The 27,609-nt window shown below is 43.6% G+C and overlaps 2 protein-coding genes across 3 annotated transcripts in view; both read left to right on the top strand.

The window, feature by feature from the left end:
* Positions 1 to 1,174: 1,174 nt before the first annotated feature.
* LOC117651691 (very low-density lipoprotein receptor-like) lies at positions 1,175 to 10,797 on the top strand. Of its 2 annotated transcripts, XR_004588119.1 has the most exons (5): positions 1,175 to 1,244; positions 5,178 to 5,303; positions 8,116 to 8,330; positions 9,786 to 9,978; positions 10,680 to 10,797. XR_004588119.1 is itself a non-coding variant. In XM_034395955.1 (3 exons), the coding sequence occupies exons 1-3, from the start codon at positions 1,193 to 1,195 to the stop codon at positions 8,247 to 8,249; spliced, it is 312 nt and encodes a 103-aa protein (XP_034251846.1). In that variant the 5' UTR covers positions 1,175 to 1,192; the 3' UTR covers positions 8,250 to 8,331. The 2 variants fall into 2 exon arrangements, 1 of the variants encoding a protein (XP_034251846.1); XM_034395955.1 differs by lacking the exons at positions 9,786 to 9,978; positions 10,680 to 10,797 and having other exon boundaries at positions 8,116 to 8,331.
* Positions 10,798 to 12,952: 2,155 nt separating this feature from the next.
* The window catches only part of LOC117651842 (putative vitellogenin receptor), a 47,087-nt gene continuing 32,430 nt past the window's right edge, over positions 12,953 to 27,609 (top strand). The window contains exon 1 of the mRNA XM_034396267.1: positions 12,953 to 13,063. Coding sequence (XP_034252158.1) covers positions 13,012 to 13,063 — 52 coding nt within the window. The 5' untranslated portion in view covers positions 12,953 to 13,011. The remainder of the gene's footprint in view (positions 13,064 to 27,609) is intronic.

Raw genomic sequence — 27,609 nt, 5'->3', positions numbered from 1 at the left:
TCGTTGCGTTACTGGGTGGATGTGTTGAAATATCAAAATAACTGAAAGTACCTGAAAAGTACCTAGGTATTTTGCCGAAGTACCTGTAACTGTACCTAGGTACTGAGCTCAATCAAGTACCTGTAACTACTGTTAAAAATTTTTGCTGAAAATTCAGACTATTTTGACTGAAGTAAATATGCAGAACATCCTACTGAAAACTCAGACCAAATCCTGGTCTGAAATTTTCAGACTTACATAAGTCTCAACCTTTCAGGCAGGTCGTAGTCTGAAAAATTCAGACAAAATTTTCTCAATTATTAGATTTTTTTGTCTGAAAGTGGCGGCAGGACAGTGTTCCCAAAACTCGGTGAGATAATAATGTTTGCATCCGAACCTCAAAGGAGAGACGTACTCCAGGGGACCGGCCAGGTGAAAAATTGAGTGTAGGGAAATGTCCCCGAAGTGGGACTCTTCCCTGCACTCACCTGGAGCTGGCCTGACGCACCCAAGGAAACGACGCGACGCGACGGCACGGAGCCACCCGCGAGAGGTAACTTCAAATGTCAATTGTGAAACTCACGCGTTTGCTACCGATATAAATTTGGTATGGGAGCGTGTGTTTCGTCATAGCCAATAGAGTGATAGCTATTTCGGGTTGGAAATATTAAAAATTTAACAGAAAAAGGCGTTTTTAACAACAGCAAGCTCTTAACCGACACTGGCGCCACCTAGCGGAGAGAATAATACTTTGGTTTTGTCTGAAGTCCCCTAAACGAAGTCGGATTACATTGAATGTAAGACAGATTGTGAGTTAACCCCATGTTAGGTTGGAAGAATGTTGTCCAATTTCCTCTTATGTTTGAACATATTTCAGAAAGTAGTCTGAATCCGAAATTCAGACTTTTGAGGTCTGGAAAGTCCGACGCAAGGTCATCTGAATTTTGAGAATGAGTACAAATATTAAGACACTTCGAGTCTGAACCAAGCTTTCAGACAAAGCGTCTAAGAAGTAAGACAAAAACTCTAATTTTTCAGAATAAAGTCTGATTTACAGATTCAGACCGCTAAGTCTGACGAAATTGGTCTGAATTTTCAGAATTTTTTTAACAGTGTAGGTACTATTTTGATCCAGTATCTGTATCTGTACCTAGGTAAAAATATAAAGTATCTGTCCCAGCCCTGGGCAGTAGTGCTCGCGCCTTCTCAGGAGATGGCGACCAAGCTCCTCATCCTGCTCGGCCTTCTGGCCGTCGTGTCGCTAGGTAGGCCGTCCTTCACCAGTGGCGTGCGCAGAAATTTTGAAAAGGGGGGGGGGGTCAGGCCATGCTTTTTGCCTACTTACAGGGGGAAAGTGACGCAATTTGCCTACCTTCCAGGCGGCTGTCTAGTGGCCAAAGGGGGGGGGGTCATGACCCCCCCCCCTCCCCTTGCGCACGCCACTGTCCTTCACACTAACTCCTCCTCTTGGCCGCCTGTAACTTTGAGGAATGAGTGTTGCAAGTGGCAAATGGGAGTGCACTCGACCGTCACCTCGGTTCCGGGCAGCGGCTTGACCGAATCCAATCTGAGAAGAATCTTCATGAACATACTTCATGAATGAATGTTCGTTGATTGTTTGATAGATTTTCCCCATAGGTTTCTCTGTATTCCAGAAGCAGATTAAGTGTTTCAGTGAGCATATAGGCTGCTATAGCATCCCGCCGACTAGCAAGAGCCTACACTCCACAAAAAAATGTCCTGTCAACGCCGTTAATTTATTACCAATGTTTCCTGTTATGCAATTCACGGCGTTTGCTGTGAACTAGTCCACGGCGTTCATTGTGATCTCGGTTACAGTGTTCACTGTGATCTGGCCACAGTAAACGCCGTGAATTGGAGCCTGATTTGCAGTACTTCGGTGCTCAGCGGCGTCAAACTCACAGTGTTTACTGTAGACCAGATCACAGTGAACACCGTGAACAAGATCACAGTGAATCGCGTGAGCAGATCACAGTAAAACGCTGTGAATTGACCTACAGTGAAAACTGGTCATAAATTAACGGCATTGACAGTACATTTTTGGTAGAGTGTACAGGCATGTCCGTGTCCGCGGCACACCGTCTCAGTTCAGTTTGTTTACCCTCCTCCGAGGTATAAAATCAATTGTGGGTCACTAATCAATTTATGGGCCATTTTGTTTCACGGGGCTCTATAAATCCCATGAATGAGCGAATCGATTTCCAATTCGGTATGCGTCTTCCCTGAACCTTCCTTTGTCACCTGAAACAGCGCGATGTCTTAGCAACGACCACAACGCCACCTATCGGGCAGCAAGGAGATACGTTCAACGGAGACGAGCCTTTCCGAGGTCAAGAAAAAAAGTTATGTTTTTCAAACATTTTCAAGAAATCGAATGTGGAAACTTTCGAGTAGGCTTCAAAATAATCCCACACTGTAAAAAAAATTCTGAAATTTCACTACAATTTGTTCAGACTTTGCAGTCTGAATCGGTAATTCAGAAAATTGCATTGAATTTTCAGACTAGGAACTCTGAAATTTGAGATCACACCGGTTAGTCTGAATTTTAAGCAGAAGGTCTGAAAATTCTGATGAAGTTTTCAGACTTGTCATCCTGAAACCTGTTTTCATAATTTTGGTATGAAAATTTTGACAGATTGTCTACTAATCAAGTCTAGACGTAAGGCGTTGTATAAATTTATCGGAAATAATAATGTACACCCGTGCTTCACGCAGATTCGTCTGTGTACGGTAGATAAACCGTAAGAGTTGTCCTAATTTGCATTCTGGACTTGCCGAAAGGAGCTGGTATCCTCTGAAGAGAGTCACGCGGCACGGCTTCCCCCGCCGCCAGGCAGCGCCCGTAGCGCTTGCTGCGGGGCAAACGGGAAGCACAGGCACATCAAGTGACCTGTAGCTTATGCTAAAATGTTTTCGTAATCTTGTAATTTCCCTTGCCCCTGTTTTTTTTTTACCTATGTAATTTTGTGATCTGGTTGGTTTGGTAACGCGGCTTCTCTCATGCAGTTTCAGCTCCCTTGATTTTTCTCTCTCAACCAACCTGTAAATTCCTGTAAATATTTGTGTTACAAATATATGTTTTATGTCTCCATCTTCAATCCCCCTTTTAATTTGCTTCTCAATGCTGTTTTAGCTCCCGTGGTATTTCTCTTTCAACAACCTGTAAATTTCTGTAAATATTTGTTGTACAAATACATGTTTTATGTCTCCGTCTTCAATCCCCTTTCAATTTTGTTCTCCGTTTCTTCTTAGTGGTTTTGTCACTGTGCTAATGTTTGTAAGCGTCCATTTGTCCCCGTCTCATTTTTCCTTTTTTTTCATCTTCTGTTGTGGCGTCCTGTTGTTCTATTTATTTTACCTATGCTGGTCCTACCTTCGTTTCGTTTTCTCGCAATTAATTTCCTTAGGGCATAGTCAAAACAATGTCCAGCACGTGTTGTCTCTTTAGTGCTTCTCGTGTTTTCTTTGTACTCCTTTTTAAAATTGTTGTTTCTCTCTACGCCTAAATTTAGCGACCAGTTTTTTTTCTCCTTATGTCCACGTATCCTGTGTCTATATTAGCCGCATATGAGCAAGCTGTGTTTTGAAGTGTATATGTAAATTATTTATTTTTATTAAAGTTGTTTTTTTTTTTTTTAAAAAGTGGTACCGAGCTCGTCTCGTAACCAAAAAGTTCCGGTTCGAACCCGGGCCGAAGCGAACAAGTAGTGAAAAGTGGAAAGGAGGTAACGTCACACGTTGGTGGTTCATATTGTTCTCTTGTTGATTTATTTCTCTTTGATTTAGAGATGGCACTTTTATTTAATATTTTAGAGTAGCAGTCTGAAAATGTTTTTCAGACAAGTAGTCTGAATTTGGAATTCAGACAGAATGGTCTGAATAATTACTCTGAATTTTCAGACCACTAGTCTGTTTAAAAACTTCAGACTAAAATTATGAAATTTCAGTAATACTTTTTTTACAGTGCAGAAAGTTGAAACTTTGCTTAAGCGTTAGGTTCATTATGGTGAGTTCCCAAAACAAAATTCAATCCAAAATGTTGAACGGTGTCTGAGAAAAAAGGCTTTTGTGTCTTTTTTAGAGCGTCGGGGGAAAATCTTCCTGCGTCTTTTATTGGGAGGGAAAGTCTTGAAAATTTTTTGGGGTTATCCTAAGAGAGATTTTAGAAGAGATTTTAGTGACGGAATTTTCAATTTCTCAACTTCTGTCCTGAGATATGAATTTTCAAATTTTAACATAAAAACTTTTAGGTGTTTATAAAAAAAAGTAGGGCTGATATCAAGATTCCGTCACTCAAATTTGTCGACAAGTCATCAATGAATAGAGTCCATGCAAGACGACTCATGTAGGTGTCAACCAGGAACGCAGGAAATAACGTATGCCGTCGTATGCGTCTGTGCGTGTGTACTCAGCCAAGTATGCATCTGTAGATATCTTAGCCAAGTATTTATACTTGTATGCGAGTATTCTTATACAGTATACTTGTGCCTATACACTGCAAATTGAATGGAAAGACTTCGCGCCTAAATATGGCGAGACATTAAGTTCTTGCCAAGTTTTGGTCAGACCTGAAAGTCTCGCCAAAATTTGGTCAGACAAAAAAGTCTCGCCACGAAACGGTCAGACACAAAAGTCTTACCACAAAATGGCAAGACTTTTCTGTCTGACCACGGCCTTTAGGCCGTAACCGTCCGGCGCATTACGGCCTTTAGGTGGCGGTCAGACACAAAAGTCTCGCCATTCTTTGGTGAGACTTTCGTGTCTGACCGTTCCTTGGCGATACTTTTTTGTCTGACCGAATTTTGGCGAGACTTTTAGATCTGACCAAAACTTGGCGAGACTTTTATGTCTCGCCTCTGGAGTGGCGTGAAGTCTGACCTTTGGATTTGTAGTGTAGGCACGAGGCATGCAATGCTTTTCACAGCGCTGTGCAGAGAGAAGCAAACCGCAGATGAACACTCTTGAAAGCCTACGAAGCATTTGCTTCATAACTACGAAGAAAATGAAGGCGTTGTGGAAATGCTTCGTATTACGAAGGATTTTGCTTCATATTTCTTCGTAGATTTTACAATGCCTTCATTTTCTTCGTATTGCGAAGCCATTCTTTGTAGAGTTTTTACTGTGAAAAGTCTGTTCGCGACAACGCCCCGTCCCACCCATGGCCTCTTTGTCCGCAGCGGCCGGCGAGAGCGTGCCGGAGCAGTTCTTCTACTGCAAGGAGGGCAGGAGTCCTGTTCCAGGAGTCTATAGGTGCGACGGTAACAGGGACTGCCGTGACGGCTCCGACGAGGAAGGCTGCGACGGTGAGTGTGACCAAGAGTAGGGTGGAGCAATGGATCTAAAATCGAAATTGTCTTTCACAGACATGGGACCCTTAAGATATTGTAACACCTCGTGTAACACTATTGCCAAAACAGTTCTGGCCGGGACCCCCCCTTCTTGCCCATCAGAGGCCTCCAAAAAAGGGTCTAAACCAGCGGTTCTCAACCTTGGGGTCGCGACCCCAAATGGGGTCGCGGTGAGGTGGCTGGGGTCGCGGTGAGGTAGCTGGGGTCGCCTGGGGTCGCGGCGGTTTCCCGCTTGGCCCTCTGGCCGAGCATAGAAACCCTCCCGAGCACTGCCGGGAACCAACGCAGATTCGCGGAAACTGGAAAACCCACTGCCTGTTTGTCGCTGCACGGATATTTGAGGCCTGCAAGCGCCGTGAACAAGCGTTTAGACTCTAAACGTAAAAAAATGACACTTTTACGAGCATGACACACTGTTAGGAGAAGTCGTTATTTTACAACAGTAATCCCAACTATTAGTGTTGTAATTTTACAAATAATACAAAGATTCATAGATACAAAGATTTATGAAATGAACAATTGTCATATTTTCGACAAACTTTACTCATAAATTTAGGAATAAATTCATAATTTTACGGTGAAATCTTAATGTTACTAACGAAAGATCGTAGTTTTACTGATAACAGCGGTATCTTACAACTATTCACGCGTAAACTTGTTTTCTTACAAATCAAGCTTACTTTTATGAATACTTGTCTGTTAAATCTGTACCACACTGCACTGTTTTTTTACACAGTAAATTGTAAATTGACAAATTGTTCATCATTTAATTTACACGTGAAATCGTTAATTTACAAGTATAATTGTAAAAGCAAGTCTGAAAAGATGCGTTTTCGTCCGTTGTTCCCTTACTAAATAGGAAGAAAAATTGCCTGAAACGACCAAAATTTGAGGATTAAGTTTGTAAGTTTAAGAATATTTTTTTAAATAGACGGAAAGAAGATGGATGATCAGATCGTTTTTGAAATTTACGAGCAGTTCGTGGTACAGATTTAACAGACAATTAATCGTAATTTCACAAAATAATCCCGAACAGCGCATTGGAACCATCGAGAAATTTGACATGCCCTATCACGCTTTTGGTGCGAAATATATGTCCGAATGTTGTGAATTTTTGGGAGAGCTGTCGGTCAAGGTCCGGGCGCAGGCCGTTTTTACCATAAACAAGGCGTGGAAATCGTCGATTTGCTGTATTTTGATGATTTTCGTCATCTGCCTAGTGTGTTTTGGCGTTCAAGACGTCCCACTCGATGCATCTCTAAAGACACGTTCTGGAGTAGCATTTTGCATCCACTCAACTCCGGAAGTAACCTGAGTGGGCCCGGAAATGGCCCTGATCGCGCCGGAAGTGGACACGTTTCGGTCAAAATAAGTTAGCGCCGCTTTCGATATTTCGGCTTCATGCGCACTTCCAGCGCGATCGGGGCCATTTCCGGTTCCACTCAGGTTACCGTGAAATAAATATCTGATGCCACGGAACAACTCTTGATGGTTGTTACACTGCAAGAAAAAAACCTAAAAAAATCTCATTCAACGAACGTTAATGACGAGGGGGAAATCAATCTTAAAACCTGCGACCCGACTATTACGTCTATTACGCTCTATAAGGCCTAAAGACTTAAGGTATTTAGCTGAAAACAGACAAAAAAGCCCCTTAAATAGATAAAATTTGGAGAATTTCGGCTATTACGCTACTATTACGCACACTATTACGCGGGCTATTACGGACAGAGTGACCCGACTATTACGCGAGTGCTTTCCCCCTCGGTTAATGAAAGCAGATGATACTCGTTTGGTTTCCTTTCGATGATATTTGTTTGGTATTGTCGTGTGTGCTAGTTGTAACAGTGTGCTCTCATGTCTGTTTTGTATTTAAAACTGCAAATAAGAGTGAGAACATGTATGAATAAAAATTATATTCTTTAGGATGTGTCATTGTAGAAATATTAAAAGTATTTACATTTCCCCTCCTCCTTCGCCTCGCGAGGAAGGCGGTGCCTCGTCGTTTGCATGGGTCTGCCGGCGCTGTACCGGGGGAGTGGCCAGTGAGCAGGCCGTCGCAGACCGTGAGAGGGGTGCCATTGTCGATGTTTCGCGCAGACTGCGAGCCATGCCTCACTCACCATCCCGCCCCGGCCGCCAGCTCCTATTATTGTTAGGATTCACACTTTGGTTTCTGGACTCTCGAGTAAAAGCTAGCTGACACCTTTATGTGTCTTGTATTGTTCTAGGTAGCAATAAAGGTATCATCTGCTAAAAAGTATACTAATTCCTGACAAACTTGTTTTTAGGAGTTTATTGTACTCTCAAAGTAGAACAATTGTTGTACGAAGTACAATGAAACCGGCATGACGAGTGCTGTGCAGACCAGGCCTCGTGGTTTGTACAATTCTCATTGTACTTTTTTCAATCCCTGTTTTACTTTTGTTGTACTATTCACAATTTTTCTTGCAGTGTATGCCTGTGCGTACGGTATACGAAGTTAAATATGGGGTGGGAAGGCCGTCGTCCGGTACGGGTCGGCAGCGTCCCCCCTCACTTAATTTTTATGTAGTTTTTGTGGGCGTAAGCTTCGCACAGAATTGTGCACGTGTTTCAAAGTGCACGAATCGGTGCGCGACTAAGCCCGAAAGTGTCCGTTGTTGCGCAGGAATTCAAACGTACAAAAGCTAAAGCACACCAAAAAAAAATCATACGTATTAATTGAGTACGGCCGTTTCCCCAAATGATAAGCCATTTGGTGAGAGTGACGCCCCTCTGTCCGCAGCACTGTTGGCAGCTCACGAGGTGGCCCTGCCGCTCAACGCCTCGGCCACGGCCCGCGTGCAGTACGCGAAGGTCCACAACGACATCGAGGTGCACCTGTGCGGCGACAAGAACTGCAGCGTCGTGATACTGTGAGGCGAGAGTGCCAACGGCTCGCTGAGATACGATACGTTCACGGGCTGCACCCGCTTCGGCAGGCTCGGCAACACCGTCAAGGTGAGTGCCCCCGCACTGGTCAAAATTTTGTTCTAGAAATGTCACAGGAAGTTCATTATGTGGTCTAAAGTCAACCACTATTAGATGAATTTATTCCCCAAGAAGGGGGCCCCAGCTCCTATTACGAGTTCTGAAGGTTACACTGCTAATCCAAGTTTGGACCAGGTCCACGCTTCAAGGCGTGGACCATTGTTTGGTCCACGCTTTGAAGCGTGGACCACCTCTTGGACCACCTCTTGGTCCACGCTTGGCAAGCATAGAACTCCATGCTTCAAAGGTGGTCCATGCTTCAAAGCGTGGACCAAGCGGTGGTTCAAAGCGTGGACCAAAATGGTCCACGCTTGCGTCGTCCACACTTGGATTGGCAGTGTTTACGTAAACTTAGTCGTTTCTCCCAAATTCTCCTCACAACAAAGAGTTACCTACCCAGTCTTCAGATTCTGGCAATTATATCTATTTTTGCATAGGAGAAAGATATATTTGACAGAGTTGAAAATATCAGTCCAGAAGAGCCTGTAACAGCTTATTATAATTTTTCCTCAAATTTGACAGACTCCCCATTTGGTCTTGGTTTTTCAGGAACACTAAGGTAGATATTAAACAAAGGGCAACACTATCTATTTTCAATTCAAAAATAGTTAAAATTGCCAGCATCTGAAGACTGGGTAGCTTATCCTTATGTCGTGAGGAGAATTTGTGAGAAACAACGACAAGTTTCCGTAAACCTCCATAACTCCAAAACCAATTGGAGTTGGAGCCCTAGATTTAGTATATGAGTTTATGCAATAGAAAGGAGCTAAGAACCATAATTTGAGACTTCTGACAAAGGTATTTAAATATTGTTGAATAGCCACTTTTTTCACTTTACAATAAACTTCATTCTTTATTTTAGCGACAAGATTTGTTTTGTATTGGGTAGCTTGTTTGACCACTGTCGAATTGCAACAAAAAAGTACAGCCCTAAAGGAGTTCCACAAAATCACACTTGAAATGACTTTCTTAACAGCCAACCTTCAAAACCAAGTCGTTGACCTGACCAACAGTTAATGTTGTTAGTCTGCGACAAGTATAGTAAGTCAATAACTATCATTTGTAATGTCCGCGTCATATATTGATTGAATCCTCTTGTTGCTTACTTTATTTTTCATAGATTTACTTCTAATATAACAATTATCTCACTATGACATTGAAAAAACAAAACAGTTGATAAATCCATGTTATACTTGTCATCTATTTTAAGTTAGGGATAAACGACGTAAGATGCTCTTCACACACAAGTTTGAGCATTTACGCGAATATCAAGCATTTTGTTCTTTGGCATATTGTTGCTTTCTAGATGATACAAGGACATTCCGTTCGCTTTCATTCATCATGCACAATGACACTCAAGGACTAGACTTTCACGCCTTTGCTTATGTCTGTACAACTATTTTCAACAGTGTGCTCTCTGTGCAGGAAAACAGGGGAAGCGGCCCTGACTTCGCCCCCGGCGAGGTGGTGCTGGAGGTGCAGCACCGGCCCGGGCAGCTCGCCGTGTGGCGGCAGGGCCGGCCGGACGACGTGGTGGAGGTCCCCGTGGAGGCGGACTACGGCACGCTCAGGGTCAGGCCTTTCTACTGGGTCGCCGACATGCCCGTGCAGTTTACTAGTGAGTGCAGCCACAATGTTAACTCGCGTCGCGCGTCTCGAGGCGACGACACTCAAACAAGTTATTACTCTTCAAACCACGTCTGGTTTACAAAGCTTTGTTTTGAATTCCGAGAAAACATGGCGGCGAAGTATTTAAAAACTGTTAACCAGGATTCTGAAACTAAGAAATATTACTAAAGAATATTACAATGAAATTTCACCTATGTTATTCGAATGTTACAGTGAACTCGGCGCAAGCATAATACGGAGCAATATTCCTTCGTAATACGAATCGTTTTAGCTTTTTCATTGTAAGATACAAAGAAAAACCTTCGTAATACGAAGAGAAACCACCTTCGTATTATGCTTGCGCCATTATGGGAAATTTCTTCGTACGACATTCTGAGTGTAGGACACTTTTCTTCGAAATATAAAAGAAATTGCAACTTAAAATTACTTGTGGTTGTTGTTACGTCTTTGTTCGGTGCAGTTCCTTCGTATATTTTGAATTACGCACGAAGAAACATTTGGTAATCTGTGGTCAGACAGTTGTGTAGCCTATGAAAAGAAATTAGATTTGTAATACAAAAACTCATGTGCCCAAATGATGTCGGTTGTAAGAACGGCCATTGTGGGGCCACCTAAACTGCGCATGAAATGTTGAAGCCGACACCATCTGATTGGTTCTTAATCTCTTTCTCTCTGTTTTGCCGCCAACAGGTGGTGCGACGACGGCTATGTCCAACTCATGACCCAATGACGTCCGCCCGGCAGCACCGCGTCCCGACATCAGTAGTCTCTCTCCAAGAGGTGCACTCTGATTCCGTGGCTGCAGGACAGGACACTGTGTTGTTGCTTTACTTTTAGTTCTGAATAAACAAACAATCACACATCTCTTTATTTCAATCCTCGCCAACAGAGAAGACCCTGCATACCCCCCCAGAAAACATACAAATACGGATTTTGATTCTGCATTTCACCAAATAGGAATTGAACTGACGTAATTTTTTTGCAGATGATTGGCTGAGCGATAGCGAAGCCTGTTACTCCAGTGGGGTTGAAAAATTTTTCCTGTCTGTCTGTCTGTGTGTGTGTGTGTGTGTACACTACTCCTCCTGAACGGCTCGGCCGATCTGGCTGAGATTTTGCAGGCTTATTAGGTATGTCCTTGGCTCGGTACACGCGAAATCTCACTATCCTAGATGAACTGGTTCAGTTTTTTAAGCCGAAAAACACCTAAAAAACGGCGAAAAATCGAGTTTTCTGCAGGTAGATCACCTCTGTCTTGTAGAAAGGGGGGTCTGGAGGGCGGAGCCCCTCAGCCTCGACAAGTTAGAAAAATACAAGGGTCAAGATCGTGTTATCTGTAGATGAAGCAACTCTACCTAGAATTAGGAGGGTCTGGGGGGCGCCAGCATGCAACACGTAAGGAGTAACCGACGATGGATAAGCCAATGCCTGCCAAAGGCAGGCTAGCGCCGCAGGCCAAGGTAGGTACGCCAGGCGCGGATTGGAGGAACAGGCCACGAAGCCTGTTACGACAAGACGCGGTCTGGCGTAAACCTACCTTGTTCGTATGTTACAGTGAATTCGGCACAAGCATAATACGAAGCAATATTCCCTCGTAATATTCCTTCCTAATACGAATCTTTTTAGCTTTTTCATTTTAAGGTTCAAAGAAAAACCTTCGTAATACAAAGAAAAACCACCTTCGTATTATACTTGCGCCATTTCCTTCATAATATGGGAAATTTCTTCGTAAGACATTTAGAGTGTACTGGATGAGGGTCGTCATGTATGTTCATGTGTATTTCTTCGGGTGGGTGGCCGTTAAAGAGGAAAACAGTTACCGCTGCTCCGGTAGCGTCAGTGCGTTTCGGAGAAAGTCACCACAGCGAGAGAGAGATCAGCGAAGGGCCGGGAAGGGGTCACACTGCCACGATTTCGCAATAAACTTTGAACAGAGCTTAACCACTAGGGGACTAGTTCTTTGTGTATTGCCAGATTTTGGCGATACTTTTGTGTATCCCCGTTTTGGAAGGCAAGATATTTTGGTAAGGGCGTTTGTTGGCGATGCTTCCTCGTATCCCCAAAAATACTGCATTTTTGCCTTTGAATTTGCAGTGCACGCTCAGCGGAATGGAGCCCCTCTCAGACATTTTTCTGACTCACTGTCAGGCGCCTCACATCCTGGGAATACATGCATGCTAACACAATATTTATAGTACTATTTCTGTTCTGTCATTATTTGTTTGTGTTTAATGTACAAGGTAGGTTTACGCCAGACCGCGTCTTGTCGTAACAGGCTTCGCGATGTCTCGCTGCCTGTTTCTCCAATCCGCGCCTGGCGTACCTACCTTGGCCTGCGGCGCTAGCCTGCCTTTGGCAGGCATTGGCTTATCCATCGTCGGTTACTCCTTACGTGTTGCATGCTGGCGCCCCCCAGACCCTCCTTAATTCTAGGTAGAGTTGCTTCATCTACAGATAACACGATCTTGACCCTTGTATTTTTCTAACTTGTCGAGGCTGAGGGGCTCCGCCCTCCAGACCCCCCTTTCTTCAAGACAGAGGTGATCTACCTGCAGAAAACTCGATTTTTCGCCGTTTTTTAGGTGTCTTTCGGCTTGAAAAACTGAACCAGTTCATCTAGGATAGTGAGATTTCGCGTGTACCGAACCAAGAACATACCTAATAAGCCTGCAAAATCTCAGCCAGATCGGCCGAGCCGTTCAGGAGGAGTAGTGTACACACACACACACACACACACAGACAGACAAAACTTTTCAACCGCACTTGAGTAACGGGCTTCGCTATCGCTCAGCCAATAATATAGGTCAAATTTCATTGTAAGACATATAGAGTGTACGCCCACGAGCTGCGTCCATAACTTTCCCACTAAAATCACACAAGTCAACCACTACTCGTATTCCTGGCCAAGATATACGCATTCGACCGTCTTATCGTCGGCACACAGCCAGCTCAGCACGGGCCCACGAGGCTGGCTTGTCGCTCCGCAGCAGTCGGGCAGAAGTGTTCGCGCCTGCCTCACAGGATGGCCACCAGGTCCCTCATCCTGCTCGGCCTTCTGGCCTTCGCCTCTCTGGGTAGGCCTCCGAACTTAAATCCACGCTTAATAGTTGTGTGCAATTTTGTACGCGCTGTTGCATAATTTATAACCTGTAAAACGTTTTGCCTTGAATTTTGATCAGATTTGCAGAAACTTACGCATTTTACGCACACACTTAAAACTCTACAAAGAACCGCTCTTTGTAATACGAAGAAAACGGCGGCTTCGCAGCCTGCGAAGGAAATCGTTTGTAAAACGAACGATTTTCTTTGTAATACAAAGGAAAAATTCTTCGTAGCCTACGAAGAACTTCTTCGCAGCCTGCGAAGGATTTTTCCTTTGTATTACGAAGAAAATCATTTGTATTACAAACGATTTCCTTCGCAGGCTGCGAAGCCGCCGTTTTCTTCGTATTACAAAGAGCGGTTCTTTGCAGGAATTTATCTGTGCATAATATTATGTTGATTCCACGTTTGCACAAAAATGTGTGCAAGTTACACGTACAAAATTCTACACAATAATTTGGTGTATGTCTATGGTAAGTCTGGAGGATTTACCGTAATTTTTCCTCAGAGTGCACTCCGGAGGCATTCTGGAGACGGTCAGGGGGTCCATTACGGAGGGACGCAAAACATCGTCGAGACACGGTGGAGATATGCCGAGTTCCTCGGTAGCGTCTCTACTCTGTATCGAAAAGCTAGAGGCGTCAAGAGACACTGTGGCTGGCGACTCAATGAATCAGGAGGGCGGCAAAGGCCTCTGTAGCTCGTAAAGCCATGCTTCTCGCATGGATACAGTGGGCACGGACGTCTTAGGGATTTACACTGTTATTCAAAGGGTGAGACATCTCACCAATTTTCGGCGATGCTAAATGTATCACCGAAAAAAAGGTCGAGCACGAATGTATCACCGAAAAAAATGGTCGTACACGCATTTATCACCGAAAAAAATGGACGTACACGCATATATCACCGAAAAAAAAGGTCGTACACAAATGTATCACCGAAAAAAAGATGAGACACCAGCGAGATTGGCCCTTGTTTTCCTGGGAAAGTATCACCCTTTAGACGGTGATACATTTCTGTACGACCCTTTTTCCGGTGATACACTTGTGTACGGCCTTTTTTTTCGGTGATATATGCGTGTACGACCATTTTTTTCGGTGATATATGCGTGTACGACCATTTTTTTCGGTGATACATTCGTGCTTGACCTTTTTTCGGTGATACGTGCGTGTACGACCATTTATTCGGTGATACACTTTGGTATCACCCTTCGATGAGTCAGTCATGTCTCACCCCTCAGAGAGTGTGAATGTATCACTGTTAGATTTTCGGTGATCGGTGTTTGCAAGTTGCTTCGCATAGATCGACAGATCATGAAATGAAGCGTGCCTTGCCACAAGTGTCACTTTGGCTAAAATAAATCGAAATGGATACACCGAAAACTGTAACAAGGTAGGTGTACGCCAGACCGTGTCTTGTCGTAACAGGCTTCGCGATGCTGCGCCAGTTTCGACAATCCACGCCTGGCGTTTACACCTACCTTGACCTGCGGCGCTTACTGCTTGCCTCCGGCAAGCTGTTAAAGAAATTTATGTGAAGGACTTGAACCTGGGTCGGAGGTCGAAATGGATTCTATTATCATTTTCAGCACCTTCTAAAACATACGATAAGACCACATTTGTCAGTCAAGAGTCAATATTTTGCCGTTTTGGAAGTGTTTTTTGGCCATAATGACCACATGCATTAAGATCAAAAGATGAATTTTGGTGAGAGGTGAGCCGAGGATACACTTCATGACCCTGCCAAATCTCAGCCGAATCGGCCCAGCCGTTCAGTAGTGCGGACAGACAAACACACACACTGACAGGGAAAATGTTCCAACCCCACTGGAGTAACAGGCTTCGCTATCGCTCAGCCAATGAATCAAGCGCTTCAGGATAAACCATGGTTGCACCTTCTGCACACTTAGAACCCTACTAAGAACCAACTACTCGTAGTAATACAAGTCTCGAAGAAACCTGCAACACCCAAAATAGTATTTGCTTACCTACTACCCCATGGAGATGTGACAAGATGGGTGTACGCCAGATCGTGTCTTGTCGCAATAGGCCTCGCGATGCTCACTGTAAAACCGGTTGTGACTTTCTATGACGAATTTATTATGAAATTTTATAACATTGATATAAAAAGTCATAACATCGACCGATTCATAACTTTTTCATGACGCTAACTTAACAAGTCGCTCGTAATGAGTTTTCAGAACTTAGTTATGATTTTGTGATGAATTTTCATAACACACTCGCCCGCCGCGGCGGGGTGTCATATACCTGCGCCATCCTTCTTCCTTCAACGCACTTGGTGTAGCTCAGTGGTTCACCCTCCGACTCTGAACCGCAAGAGCGGAGGTTCGAATCCCTGTAGAAAAGCATCGACTAAAGCCAGTTTCGGAATGCTTCCGTCCAACCAATGGCATCAGTCCCAGCCCAAGTGATCACGTGATTTAAAAGTGATTCAAGATTTAAAATATATTATTTTTAAAAATAAAGAAAGTCCTTATTGCGGAAAAACATCGATTTGAAGATACTCATAGTAAATTGTAGCCGAATTTATCGGTAAAATTCAAGGGGGTTCAACTGAAACTATTTTCTCCTCTGAGGCTTTTGGGAAACCGTTGGCATTTCAGCTAAGTCTTAAAGCGCGCTGACATCAGTGTCCCTATTTTCGATTTTTCAGTGAGTGAAAACAGATTTTCATTTTATCTTTGAACTAGGTTTGATAATTTTGGACCACTGGTTGATAAATGACAGAAGGGAGAACTTTTATTCTTTTCATTTCGTCTGGGATTGTGAGAAGAGTTAACCTTAAATTAAGGACAGCCAAAAGATAAACTTGAGTGGGAATCTTTCGCTCCTTGCAACTAACTGCCTTGTTTAAGAAGTTGCCGTTGCCGAGCAAACAATATGTCTCAAAGAAATTTTTCACTAGATATGTTTCTAAATTGGTCCTTTAAATTGAAATAAGAAATTTTTTTCAGAAGATAAGAAACTATAGAGGAATTGAGATTTTCTTAACCTCTCCTGCGTCAGATGGGAAGTTTTTGTAGTCAAATCGTGTGATATGGCTCTTTCCACTATGACAAAATAGCAGCATCATTGTACGCTTTCTTTGTATTAGCTGAATGCCACATTGCAATGGCAGATGTCAAAATATTCGATCATTGTGGATGACAATGTCAGCATTGTTCCAAGGATTTCACCATTTAATGCCAATACATTACTGCAGGAATGGCTGGAGTTTTACTATGAGCTGATTCACTAGTAACTTTTTAGAAGTAGCGGAGATGTCCGACGACTCTTTTGTCTTCCTTTCTTTTGCCAATTGGAGTAGCCTATTGGGTCATCTTCATCCAGTAAAGGGAAGCTTAGCTCTTTCATGAGTGTCTTGGCATTCTTTTTGAGAATAATGGAATTTTCTGGTGAAGAATCAACATCATTGTCCTGTTAAGAACAATTTTGACATTAAACCATGTCGTATAATGTCTACGTATTGAAGCTTTTGTCCTTAAGTTAAGGGGAGACTATACTGAAAAAATGGCCGTTTTCGGTCAAAAATGTGAAATTGGATTTTCACGAAAATACCTTGTTCAGACCTTTGTCTAGCCGGTACAGCCATTGTTCCTTCTCACATATATATTAAGAATCTTTAAAACCGACGGAAGGAACGCAGCGTCGCGTAGACCCACGCAAAGTGTACGTTTTCTCGTGTTTTTTCAAATTTTAGTTTTAAGTTTAAAAATTCCTTGCGTCATAAATTTTCATCTACGTGGCTAAATTTTTACTAGATGTTCCTTAAGTTCCTTGGGTCTCTAAGCCGGATTTTTGATTTGGTCAGAATTTTTTAATGTCACTAGAGAATGGTCAGTTTTTGGTCAATTTGAATTTTGCCATTTTTTTTGTAATAAAAGCGCGTATAAAAAAAAATGTTTTGAGATCGAAAATGAAAAAAGCGGCTTAGAGAGCCTGTAGAACACGTCTTTAGGACAATAAAACGATATCCATTTTTCTGACATCACAAATACGACGCAAGGAAACTTTTTAGTGAAAGGAATTTTAATTTACCTTTGAATATCTCCAACTTTTGCGAAAATTTAATACTTCGGCTGAAATAGTTTTGAGTAATATTCTATCAAAAGAAAACAAGAGAAAATTTCTGCACTGGTAATCCTGGAAAAACCCATTTTCAGTATAGTCCCCCCTTAACTGAAGGTATTGTGCAAAAGGCATTCAGAAGCTACCTTCTTCGCAATATTACGGAAATCACAAAGTTTTTTACCTCATGTTCACTTCCCTCCCGCCTTTTTTAGGGGTTCCCAAGAACCCCTATTGTCCGAGGTCCGTGGATTCCTTCCCCCCCCTCTCCGATTTTCAAATTAACTGCGATAAAGTATTTCAACCATAGAAAAAACGAAAATTTCAATTTTTTTCGAAAATTCATCGTGGAAATTTTCCGTAAACTAGAAAAACATAAATTTGCAACAATCGAAAACGAGAACCGTTAATGATATGAAAAAATGGTTCAAATAAAAAATGTGCCACTCCTCAAAACTAAACCTCCTGGCTCATCAAAGTAACAAGAAATCGTCTGTGTTCTGAGCAAATGGTTAAAACATGAAAAAAAAATCTCCATGGCAACGACATGGTCCCATCGTACCACCCGTCAAAATTCAAAGTCGCCGATAAAGAGAAATCAAAACGCCGTGAAATTCGAAAATGCTAATGCTAACGCATTGCTCGGTGTCCCGACGTTGGAACATCTTTCAAGTCTGTCACTAGTAAAAAGTTCGTAGCAGAAACGACGCATCAAATTAATTTTCGTGGGTTGGCACCAATCTGCTTGCCGTCTGCGCCCTTTCGAAAATCGCGAGGCTGAAAAAACGAGTAGGCGCGCATTGAAACTGCCCCTCCATTGTTGCTGAGGTTGGATTGTTCGGCATGCTTTTAAAGGCTGCGGTTGTCTTGTCATGTTTTCCTCAATTCTGTGGAACAGTTCTTACTCACAACGTAAAAACAGCACGATGGTTGGTTTGACAAACTTTATAAACTCGGGAGGGGTGATTTCGGAACGCGGGTGACTTTCGTTTGGCGAACATGAGCACTGTAAGTCGCGAGATGGAGTGAGGTGGTCATGGTGTTAACTGAATCAGGTCTGACCAGAACTCTTTTCTATTGGTTAGTTTGAATTTAGCGCATGCGCACTTTGAAATTTTTAAATTTTCTCATAGTCATTGAACAGTTGGCACTGGCACGGTCCAATACATGGCTATTTCAAAATAGCCAAATGTGAAAATGGGAACACCTTGCAATGCGATTAGAATTGGAATTTTTTTTTTTGGAATTTTATCTACAAAAGAAAATCGACTAAATGTTAAAAGCAAATAGCCCAAAAAAAGTGAATCAAGGCTACCAGTGACAATTCAGTTTGTTGTTAATTTCACGTATTTTCATAACAGCAGCGGTACAAGGTGGGTGTACGCCAGACCGTGTTTTAACGTAACAGGCTTCGCGATGCTGCGCCAGTTTCGACAATCCACGCCTGGCGTATACACCTACCTTGGCCTTCGGCAGGCTGTACAACTGATGACATCCTCATGAGTTTCACAACTCATGGGTTCGTATAAGTTTTTAGGAGCATTCTCTCTACTTCCCTAGATCTTCTTCGGTTGAAGAAAGTAATTTATATGAGAAGGACCTCAGCCAATTGGCGGTAACCTAAACCTGTTCCTCCAGAATCTGTCTTTCCTCTCTCTTTCAGTTTCAGCTCCAATGCCGTTGGCTTCTCTTGCCGCTTCCTCTTGAGTGTTTTAAGTGCTGGTCTTCCCACATCATGCGTCCAGTCCTACATAAGGACTACACGAAGTAAGCAGAATCTTCACCCTCGCTCTCTGTCTCGTCGCAGAGCTGAAAAGAAACGACGAATTAGACAGCTTGGTACAAGAGCTGACACGCAGTCAAAGTAAGGATTTTAACTGACCTGACGTTTCTTCACCTTATCCACGTTCTTCCCACACAGGCACTCACGGCAGCTCCAAACACTGGGCCTGGGAGTAGTATGGGAATCTGGTCTTCACAAAATCTATAACAAGAAATAACAAAGTTATATATCAGCTTTGGTTGGCTTTGGTAAAATCTTCAAGATTTCAAACGTTTGCAAGGTACACTACAAGATCAAATGTGTGCTTAGTACACAGCTATGGGAGCGTACTTGCAAGCACACATCTATAGCTGTATGCTTGGACAAGCACACATCTATAGGTGTGTGCTTGGCAAGCACACAGCTACAGGTGTATGCTTGGCAAGTACACATCTATAGATGTATGCTTGGCCAAGCACACTTTAATCCCACCCATTTAAAGGCATACTCCTACAGCTGTGTGCTTGGCCAAGCATACATCTATAGATGTGTGCTTGGCTAAGCATACATCTATAGATGTGTGCTTGTCCAAGCATACACCTATAGATGTGTACTTGCCAAGCATACACCTATAGATGTGTGCTTGCAAGTACGCTCCCACAGCTGTGTACTAAGCACACATTTGATCTTGTAGTGTAGGTATGCGCCAGACCGTGTCTTGTCGTAACAGGCATCGCGATGCTGCGCCAGTTTTGACAATCCATGCCTGGCGTGTACACCTACCTTGGCCGGCGGCGCTAACCTGCCTTCGGCGGTCTGCTTTCCTAGTCAGACCGTAAGAATAAGCGTGATCCCCACAAAAATTAGAATTTGGTGATCAAAATTTTCTTTAATGGGACTTAACTTTAGGTCGCGGGTCAGAATAGATTCTATTTTCGTCATCAGCACCCCCCTAAACATAGGAAACGATATGGAACTTGTCAAAAAGTTGAACACACTTAAAACTCTACAAAGAACTGCTCTTTGTATTACAAAGAAAATGGCGGCTTCGCAGCCTGCGAAGGAAATCGTTTGTAATACGAACGATTTTCTTTGTAATACAAAGGAAAAATTCTTCGTAGACTACGAAGAACTTCTTCGCAGCCTGCGAAGGATCTTTCCTTTGTATTACAAAGAAAATCGTTCGTATTACAAACGATTTCCTTCGCAGGCTGCGAAGCCGCCGTTTTCTTCGTATTACAAAGAGCAGTTCTTTGCAGGAATTTATCTGTGAAAGTATCAAACAAGTTGACTTTTTTCTGCCGTTGTTAAAGTGTTTTTTTGGCTAATATGACCGAATGGATTGAGGTAGAAAGCTGAATTTTGGTGTGTGGCGAGCCAAGGACAAACCTACTCTACAAAGCAGAGAGTGTACATAGTATGCTCTAACTAGAGCATGCCTGCAAGCACGCTCTAGCTAGCGCATGCCTGCCAAGCATGCACTAACTAGTGCATACATGCCATGTACACGCTTCCTGATGCAGAAAACTCCCTATCCCTTATGCAGTAAATGTATGCTTCAGTTAGCGTGTACATGGCATGTATGCACTAGTTAGTGCATGCTTGGCAGGCATGCGCTAGCTAGAGCGTGCTTACAGGCATGCTACAGTTAAAGCATACCATGAACACTCTTCACTGAGAAAACCTTACAAACTATTTTGGGCCTTACAAAGAAAAGTAGGTTGTATAACAAAGTATTTTGAGCATACGTAAGCTTACAAAGAAAATACTTCGTAATTTACGAACTATTTCTTCGTATAACAAAGTATTTTAGTTTGTTATATGTATGCTCAAAATACTTCGTAAGGTTTTAAGAGTGTTTGATTTGTAGAGTAAGGAGCCTGCAAAATCTCAGCCAGATCGGCCAAGCCGTTCAGGAGGAGTAGTGCACACAGACACACACAGACACACACGCACGCACTCTCTCCCCACACCCCCACACACACACACCCCCCGGGGGGTTTCCCGTGCGTAGGGGTCTTTTGGATGTACCAAATGTTTTTTTTTAAAGTTCAATTTTAGGGGCTAAATTTGGTGCAGATGGCATACATAGTACCCCACAGTACCCCTCTGAGCGTGGCAGCGCTACAAGTTGACTTTTTTTTCACTCCCTATGAAATAGGGCGGAATTTACAAAAAATGAGGGAATTTACAGATTACGGAATTTACAAAGCGAAGTTTTTAGTCCCTGAACCGCTGGGTTAAAAGATAGGTAAAACTGTTGACGGTGTCATTTTCAGCATCCAAAATAGCATTTTTCAGCGAAGGTTGTGGGAACTTTCTCCCTCAGATGGAGGAGCTACGGCCCGAAACGGAATTTACATCCATTTTTACACCCTTACCGTTTTGAACTCTTCTGACGGCCTGGAAGCGTCGTTGACCGCCCCCGGTCCCGTGGGGACGGGCTTCTGGAAGTGTTTTTTATGTTCTTTCGATCCCAAGTGGTCGCGAGTTTCTAAAAAGAAAAGGAACCCCAGTAGACCGTCATTTGTAAAAAAAGCATAGGTCCATGGTCCACGGTGGACATTTTCCCAAAGGCTGTTTCGGGTTCAACAAGTGATGATACAAAGGTCACCCTCCGTAATTTTTGCGAAGAATAAGTCAGGGGAGAGAGTGAAATAGCCTTTTCTTTTGATTGGCTGAGTCATATACTACAGCATGGCAATGTTGTCTTATAGGTGTTGGTGACCATTACGGAACTTACAAAACGACACTTTAGCAGCTTACGAAACCCAGATAAACAAAAGTTAGATCGACTTATCCACATGAGGACATGGTCTTCGTTTAGTAAAAAAAATTTGAATTGCCCCAAACTACCAATCAACCTCAGTTCAGGCGCAAGGCCCGGTGACCTGAAATGACCCCCTACGCACGGAATCACCCACACTAGGGGCCGTCGACATTTGCGACTTTTCGATTTCGACAACGGAATAGCACTCAAAAGTTGCGTTTTTTAATGCTGATTTCAGATCTGTCCTTGGTTTTGCGATCAAACTAAGCTTTGATGACCCTACCGGCTGTTTTATGCGAAAAAAACGGGTTTTTCATGTTTTTTCTGTGTTAAGGCTCCCGGGCAGCCCCCACTCGTCGGCCAAGGTAGGTGACCGTTGAGTTGTCTTCAGTAGCATAAAAGAAACACTCTGAGCCACGAGGGTCGTGGGTCACCCCTCTAATGTGCCAAAAACTTGAAAAACTGAATTTTTTTTGGGCGAAAAATCACTCATTTTCTACCATTTTTTCACCGTTTATCGACTATTACGAGAGCCCACGGGCCCGAGGTCATAACTTACGCAGACCAAAAGGTGTCACTGGGTATAAAAAAGGTCACCCAGCCCCTCCCCGGGGCCCGGGGAGGCGCTGGGGCAGCGAGAGAGGGGGTGTCGAATATGTTAAAATGACCAAAATCAGCTGATCGGCCGCCTGGGACAGGCTGTGTAGGGGATGGGAGCGTGTCGCCGCGCCGGTCACGACGCTTCGCCCGCTCCCCGCCCACCCGGGCCCTGCTAGCCACCCGGGCCCTGCCAGCCCGTCGGCGCTGCGTAAGACTGCAAGAGGGACAGAGCGACGGGAGCGGCGGGGCGGGCAGGCTGAAAGCGTTTCCGAAGAATCCATCGCTGCCTCTGTCGCACCCCGGAGGCAGAGCGACGGAGTGCTGCTGGCGCGTGTTGAGTTTGAGTTGCCTAGGCACAGTGAGGCAAGGCGTCAGGGGTCGGCGGTGCCCGTTGCAAGCGTCGTGCCACCCTGGCATGGTCGACATGAGCCCCGATGGCCTGACCCCCGGGCGGCGCCAAACGGGCTGGCGGGCCCGGGGCTAGCAGGCCGGCTGGGCGGGCAGCGGGCGAAGCGTCGTGACCGGCGCGGCGACACGCTCCCATCCCCTACACAGCCTGTCCCAGGCGGCCGATCAGCTGATTTTGGTCATTTTTAACATATTCGACACCGCCTCTCTCCCCCGCCCCAGCGCCCCCGGGCCCGGGCAGGGGCTGGGGGACCTTTCTTATACCCAGGACACTTTTTTGGGCTGCGTAAGTTATGACCTCGGGCCCGTGGGCTCTCGTAATAGTCGATAAACGGTGAAAAAATGGTAAAAAATGAGTGATTTTTCGACCAAAAAAAATTTAGTTTTTCAAGTCTTTGGCACATTAGAAGGGGGGACCCACGACCCCTCGTGGCCCCAGAGTGTTGTCTTTTATGCTACTGAAGACAACTCAACGGTCACCTACCTTGGCCGACGACGGGGGAGGCTGTCCCGGGGGCCTTAACACAGTAAAAACATGAAAAACCCGCTTTTTGCATAAAAAGGCCGGTAGGGTCATCAAAGCTTTGTTGATCACAAAACCGAGGACAGATCTGAAATCAGCATTAAAAAACGCAACTTTTGAGTGCTATTCCGTTGTCAAAATCGAAAAGTCGCAAATGTCGACGGCCCCTAACCCACACACAGAGAGATAGACAAAGTTTTTTAACCCCACTGGAGTAATGGGCTTCGCTACCGCTCAGCCAATAATGTGGGATCGGTCCCGCTTTGCACCCGATTAAGATAAGTTTGTCAGTAATATCAATAGTTGCATGGTACTTTATTTAACATGTGAGTGAGTGTCTTAATCAAGACTACTTATTTACTTGGCGGGTTGCGTTCTCCGACTGGGCCTCCTTCGCCACCTGGTTGCTGAGCTCCTCAAGTTCCTTTCCCGTCGCCACACACTTAAAACTCTACAAAGAACTGCTCTTTGTAATACGAAGAAGACAGCGGCTTCGCAGCCTGCGAAGGAAATCGTTTGTAATACGAACGATTTTCTTTGTAATACAAAGGAAAAATTCTTCGCAGGCTGTGAAGAAGTTCTTCGCAGGCTACGAAGAATTTTTCCTTTGTATTACAAAGAAAATCGTTCGTATTACAAACGATTTCCTTCGCAGGCTGCGAAGCCGCCGTTTTCTTCGTATTACAAAGAGCAGTTCTTTGTAGGAATTTATCTGTGCAGATTCTCAAACTGCCGCAGCGAGACGACAGCGGGTTCTTTTTCTCCTTTGACGGGTCGTTGCGGTGCAGCTGAAGAAGTATCCGCCACTTTGGCAGCTTGCAGTGCTGCCCGCACCATGAATGTCACTTTCGCTATAAAAGGTTTCTTCGGCGTGACAGCCTCTTCTGGACGGCTGGTTGAAGGGCTTGAAACTGCACACAGCTGGGTGGGCACTGGGTCGGGCATCGAAGAAGGACCGACGACATTCAAGGATGCTGCGTCGTCGTCCTCCAGCAGGCGTGTGATCATCGCCTCAAAATCTTGCACGTCGACCTCTTCTTTTATCTCCAATCTCGGCTTCTTTGGAGGTTTTTCTTCTACAGGGCCGAAGACCTTCCTCTTCATGTCTTGAGACTACTTCCTCATGAAATTACTTGCGAACATCAACAAAAAAGAATTCGGAAACACACTGATACAGATTAGACCTTGGACAGGATAGCAATGGTCGCCTAGCCCAGCCTAACGACGGATGACCGAATGGTGCATTGAGGCTTGACTGGGATAGCATGCAGACGTTAACAAAACTTAAAATAAAAGCAAATGAAGCTTCATTCCTAGCGCCTGTTTTGGGGGATGGTGTGTGGGAGGTTGAAGAGATATTAGATTTAAACTTAACAAATGGACAGAAAAAATTTTAGTCAAGTGGAAAGAATGGGGCCCAGAATACAATAGTTAAAAAAAGTTTTTCAATGTCCTTTCTTGCCAAGAGGCAATCATTGATTTCTTTAAAAGAAACAACTCTCAACGAGTATTGGATGTACTTTTAGGAAAAGTGATTCTAAGTATAGAGGATAAGTTTACCAGAGACCAACAACTTCTCCTGCTAGCTGAGTGGGAGACAGAAATAAACAAGTTGTTCCCCCATGAGGCACATATCATCGTGGAAAACGACGTCGATAATGAACGACACCAGCTTGAAGGGCTGCCCTCGCCAAAAACGGCACTTTCGTAGTGAACCGTTTTTTGGGGTGTCACACTGTCTTCTGGAGTGGATGTCGGAGGGCTTGGAACCGCGTCCGGCTGAGATGGCACTGAGTCCGCTTCGTTCTCTTCGAAAAGGCTGGAGATAGCCGCCTCCAAGTCTCCTGCCTCCTTGTTTTCTTCTTGATTCAGTTAGGAAATGAAGTTTCATTCGTAGCGCCTGTTTTGGGGGATGGTGTGTGGGAGGTTGAAGAGATATTGGATTTTAACTTATTAAATGGACAGAAAATTTTTAGTCGTGGAGGGAATGGGGACCAGTGTATAATAGTTGGGAAAAGTTTTCCAATTGATTTATTTTAAAGAAACAACTCTCAACGAGTATTGGATGTACTCTTAGGAAAGGTGACTGTTAGTATAGAGAAGAAGTTTACCAGAGAACAACAACTTCTCCTGCTTGCTGAGTGGGAGACAGGAATAAATTTAAGACTTGTGTGTGGAACAGTTTCTTACCTGACGCTCACCGCCGCCCTGGCGAGCCAAGCCTTTGGGACTTTCGAGGGGTTTCGCCCTTACAAGAGAAAACTTAGTCAGTTAGGTGACCTCTGTTTTTTTTTTTTTTTGGGGGGGGGGAATGAAGCTTCATTCGTAGCGCCTGTTTTGGGGATGGTGTGTGGGAGGCTGAAAAGATCTTAGATTTGTGCTTAACAAGGTAGGTTTACGCCAGACCGCGTCTTGTCGTAACAGGCTTCGCGATGTCTCGCGGCCTGTTCCTTGCTGATATTTTGATCGCTGCTCTGGTTTTACTGGGAGAACAGTTTGACTCATCAGAACTTGTTTTCTCAACATCCAACTCAGAATCACTGCAGTCATTGTTCACAAGGACAACTTTTCCACCCAGTCTGCGCGCCAAATTTATAATTCTCTGAAAAGAGAAAGAATTATGAGAATTGGGAAGTGTTGTTGACCAATTTATTTTATTCAAATAAATTATTTACATTTGCCTCGGACAGTTGGCCAGTATCTAACACCTGTAAAGAAAAATTCTTTTACAAATCGTTATAAAAACATGCAAACACAAAAAAAATTTTGGCCGACACACGCGGAAAAAATGGTATTGTAACTGTTTTAAAAATAAGAGAAACATTAAAGTAGACAAACATGATTTTATTTTCAACAGAAATTAGTTATAGACAAAACAAAAATGATTTGAAAAGCTTGCACATTCTTAACAAAAATACAGAATTTGAAGAACGAAAGAGCATATTCTTGCTGAGACGACGCGAAGAAGAAACTGCATAATCCTTTGGGCTCAAAGACGGTTTTAGGGAGTAAGAGAGGTCTCAAAAAGTATTGAAATTGGATTAAAAATTCGCTATTTCACACACCTTTCAAAACCCCTCTCCTCCATCCATCCGGGAGGGGGGTACTCATGAGGATGATGATCCCCACTTTCCCTTACCTGCCACCACTAAAGAGGTTTCCACCACCAACTTTTAAACATATTTTCTGAAACAATCATCGCACAAAAATTGGAAAAAAAGCAATGTGTGAAGTTTATGTGTGTCATTTTCTTCAAAGATGAGTACTTACATGCAAAACTGCACAAATTTCTCTCTTTAATAATCCAATAGCAACCATTGCTATAAATAACAAAAGACCAATAACCAAAATAGGGTAAAAATAACCATAACCGGAAAATAGGGCTCCTGCAAATGTCAATATAACATAAAAAAATTCATATAGAAGTAATAACATGATTCAAATACAAAGCGTAGTATATAGTACTCACCTTAGAGTCTAAAAACAAAAAAAAAACTTCTACTTTTCTTTAATTTCATTCAGATTTGAGCAGGGAGCATTCCTAGTAGTTTTGTTTGGTGCTTACTTTGAAACCGCTAAGGTACAAGTCGAAGTACGGTGGACATTTAGTACGTTCTGAAAGTACAATTCCAATCAATATACGATCTTTAAATTCAAGCAAGATAGTCACTATTAGTTAGAGATTTGATGGGTGTGTGTGGAATTCGAAGATTTGAATGGAACGAAGGGTTATAGAGCCGCAAAGTTGGTGTAAGGTGCGAATGGACATGACGGAACTTACAAAATCGACCCTTTTGGCCCCTCTCTCGCGTCACATGTTAGCTTTGAAAGTCCGTATACAAAAGGAACAAGCTATTCTAGTGCCAAACAAGATTCTTAAGTGTATAAATGGACTGCACTCGAATAAGTTCGCTCTGGGGAGGGTGTGGACACGAAAACGCCCTCTACGCGCGGAATCACCCTTTAACAATTTTCCCGTTCAAAAAGTGGCTATGGTGTTAATGAAGGTAACTCTACTGGATGTCTCTTGGTTAAAAGTTGTAGGAGTCGTGGGATATGTAGAACAGTAAGGGAGTATGGGGCGATTTGTAACAGATTTCGGAATTCTCTATACAAAATTAAGAACATTCTGCATATCGGTGTCAAACTTGTGCCAGTTGAGCAGTCTGGCCCTTCATCTAGACTGTGCAGCTCCATTGGATCAATCTGGAGTCCGTAATCTTTGAAATCTAAGACGTTTTCCAAACCCTTGCATGCTGTTACGAATCGCCCCAGCATGGGGTGATTTGTAACAGCCATGGGGCTTTTCATAACATAAGCACCCACCCTCGACCAAGCAAGGGAAGTTGCTGAAAAAATAATTGACA

Source organism: Thrips palmi, unplaced genomic scaffold (genome assembly GCF_012932325.1).
Source record: "Thrips palmi isolate BJ-2018 unplaced genomic scaffold, TpBJ-2018v1 HiC_scaffold_6, whole genome shotgun sequence".
Classification (NCBI taxonomy): domain Eukaryota; kingdom Metazoa; phylum Arthropoda; class Insecta; order Thysanoptera; family Thripidae; genus Thrips; species Thrips palmi.
Note: the sequence above shows the minus strand (reverse complement) of the source record. Positions and strands in the feature narration are given on the sequence as shown.